At 38.6% G+C, this 3,184-nt stretch overlaps 1 protein-coding gene across 1 annotated transcript; it reads right to left on the minus strand.

Annotated features, from left to right (window-relative positions):
• Positions 1-313: 313 nt before the first annotated feature.
• On the minus strand, positions 314-1,363 carry LOC134635352 (N-acetyllactosaminide beta-1,3-N-acetylglucosaminyltransferase 3-like). Its single transcript, XM_063484741.1, has one exon. The coding sequence runs from the start codon at positions 1,361-1,363 to the stop codon at positions 314-316; it is 1,050 nt and encodes a 349-aa protein (XP_063340811.1).
• Between the last annotated feature and the right edge of the window lie 1,821 nt (positions 1,364-3,184).

The raw sequence follows: 3,184 nt of genomic DNA on the forward strand, positions 1-3,184 counted from the left end.
CAGTGAATAATTACCCTCTTGTTTATGACCTATATTCAGATACATCACAAGGCATTGAGTGTAACAGACAGACTATTGCACCTTGCCACATAAGTCCACACAATTATGTACAACCTCAGTTTAAAAACCTCAATAACACATAAAGAAATGACAGAAAACTTTGTAGGTTTTAAAAGGGATAATTGAAGCAAAATAGTTTCTTTCGGTTGAGCCTGTATTATCCACACTGACATTTTATTGTATATGTATAGCAAATAAAGTAGAAATGAGTCACCCAGCATCAATGAGTACAGGCAAAGTCATGTTTTTTTTTTTAGCCACTAGCAAAGCATTTCAGATTAGGGTCATGTATCTTGTTCCACATGTAGTATATTTTTGCTGAAAGGAATCTGTGAACAAGTAGAGTTTCTCTATAATAACAAGGGTCATAGTCATCAGCTGTAGTGGAAGGAACCCGAAGTCCATTTATCCTCACTGCACCATGTGACTCTGGGGAAAGTCCTGCTTTGGCCAAACACATTGCTAAGTAAACATCATCAACGGGAAGAACAGTGATAGAGTGGGACATATTGTATATAACCAAAGCTGTGTAGCCAGATAAAATGTAACCCCCACCACTACAGAAAGGAGGGTATGACTCTGACTCATACACCTGAACTGGAACATAATACTTACTCCACCGTTCTCGAATAGGGCCATTATTTCGGGTCACCGAGCCAGTAAAGAGGTGTTTCCGTCCATCATTGTCCTTAAGTTGTAGTAGATATTCAACCATGTTGTCTGTGTTGACAAAGACATCATCATCGCCGTTTAGCAGGAAGCGAACATGTGAACAGTTTCTCTCCATCCATTCGAGGAAGAGTATTTGCTTCAAGGTGAGGTTGAAGAATGTGTCATTAAAGTCCCACTGAAGAATATCATTGTTCTCACGTTGCTCTATTTTAAGGAGTGTGTTCAGTCTCTCTTTCTCAAAACCAACACCCGTTGTTCCTGAGATAAAAAGCCTTCGGATCCACACACCATTCTGCAATCTCTCCTTAGCCCAGGTTTTGCGCAGTACTTCTCGGCGGTCATAGTTCACAGGAGAGCTTTTAATGACCAGCAAAAGAAAAACATCCGAGGACCCTTCAGCTCCTCCACACTTATCAGGAATGTCCAGCAGCATGGGGAAATGTCGACAGTGGCGATAATACAGAAAGTCTTTTATATAATCAGGAAGAGTGCTGAAGTTCTTAATGTTAGCAACAGACATGTTTTGTTGACATCTTGGCCAGGAAAAATGATGAGTTGGAGTGATTTGGGGTGGCTTAATGACATCATCTCTCCTGGTTTCTTCAAGAAGTGAATCTTGGGAGTCTGCCATATTTTTATAGAAAATAGCAACAGTTAGGAGAAGGCCAGTTGTTGGGTCTAAACACAGACCCCGCTGTATCCAGGACTTATTCCCATGAAAGAAAAACAAGGCAACAGTGTTACTTGCGCAAGGGAGGCCACATCTATGTCCAGCACGACAATGAACCCCATGATGGCCTCCTCTCGCTGGCTTTTATTGAGAGACAGTTCACACAAAACACAGCAAAGCAACGCCCCCCGCATTGTATGTATATGTGTGAACTTCTATATGTAAGTAGGAATGTGTGTGTGTGTGTGTGTGTGTGTGTGCGCGCGTGTGTGTGTGTGTGTGTGTGTGTTAGACCTCCTGCTGACCAAAGGGTCGTAACCTCAGGAAGCTTAGATCAAAAGAAGTAGATCCTCCAGATAGGATGTATCTGCAATAAAACCTTACAGCCCCCTACCCAGAACCCCGAGAATCTGGGGGGAAGGACAGTGGAATCCCTTTCATCAAAGTTGGCAAGCATAAAAATGACAAACATTTAACAATCTACTCTAACACCAGTCACCACCAGCAAACTGCTTGCTCCTAAGGTGGTCTGTTGCAAAAATCTGTGGTCACAAAAAATTCTTATTAGAAATAACATTAAAAAGGTAAGAGTGTATTAAATGTGTGTATTATATTACTATCTATTACTTTGTAGATACTTAGGTTGTAAGAATCTGAATGTAAATCTACATGCTACCAATGTGTTTCGTTGATCTATTCTATTCTATTCTATTCTATTCTATAGGATTTGAGCTGGAGCTATAATTTGCATGGAAAGCAAAGTTTTGGAATGTTTAAAAATCAGCATTGTATTTGTCTTTTTAAAAGTTCTAAATTTCCATTAAGAAGTTTTCTTAATTTTCAGGGGTTTTTTTCCACTTCACAAGTATTCTAAACAAAAGAAAGATGGTTAGAGGTTGTTTTAGCACACACAAAAAAGACTACACAGAAGTAAAACTTTGTTGTATGCAAAAAAACAAGAAAAGGAGACAAAATATTTCCTTGCAAAAGCCTTACAAGCAGGCGTGGTTTCTTGAAACCAAATTATCTACAGAATAACTGAAAGATGCCGCTGGCATCGGCGTTCTAGATAGCACACACACACACACACACACACTAACATTCTCCCACTCACGCTTAATTACTGGAGCCAGTTTCTGTTGAGAAATATTTGAAAACCGCATGCTTTGGTTTCTACTGTTGAATCAAATCAGGTTTTACTTGCTTGACATTTGTGCTAGTCCTTTCCAAACCATTTTAATTTGTCTCTAGATGGTCTGTTGCTACTGATGTAGTAATAACATAACTATATCAGCTGAAACAACACAATTAAAACACTAAAGCAAAAAGAAGATTATATAACAGAGCTTCTAAAATTCCTAACACCCCCGACTCACTGTGCTGCCATTTCACCTTCTAATGCTCTGACTTTTCAGAGCCTTTCAAATGATCAAGCATTTAAGATTTTACCTTTCAGATTAAACACAAAACTCTGCACACTTCAAACAAATGACATGAGTCATGTTAGCTGTTTACTCCATAAGTTGTTTCCTTGTTTGCCTTGAAATCTCCCGATACTTATAGCAAGTATACAGGCATTTAAGACTCAGCGACGGAATGTGAGATGATATTTTTGTCATTACAAGGAATGTTCCCTTTTTGTTCTATGGACAAATATGTCTATGAAGCACATATATATGTACATATATGTATCAACAAATGAGTAAAAACTTGTTTGTACACTTTCACATAATGTGAAGTAGTGTTACAAATATTTAAGAAAAACAATGGACTTAACTGACT

This window comes from Pelmatolapia mariae, linkage group LG10_11 (assembly GCF_036321145.2).
Source record: "Pelmatolapia mariae isolate MD_Pm_ZW linkage group LG10_11, Pm_UMD_F_2, whole genome shotgun sequence".
NCBI classification, from domain to species: domain Eukaryota; kingdom Metazoa; phylum Chordata; class Actinopteri; order Cichliformes; family Cichlidae; genus Pelmatolapia; species Pelmatolapia mariae.

Coding starts and splice junctions, on each gene's coding strand:
- LOC134635352 (XM_063484741.1), bottom strand. CDS start 1,363: ATGGCAGACTCCCAAGATTCACTTCTTGAAGAAACCAGGAGAGATGAT.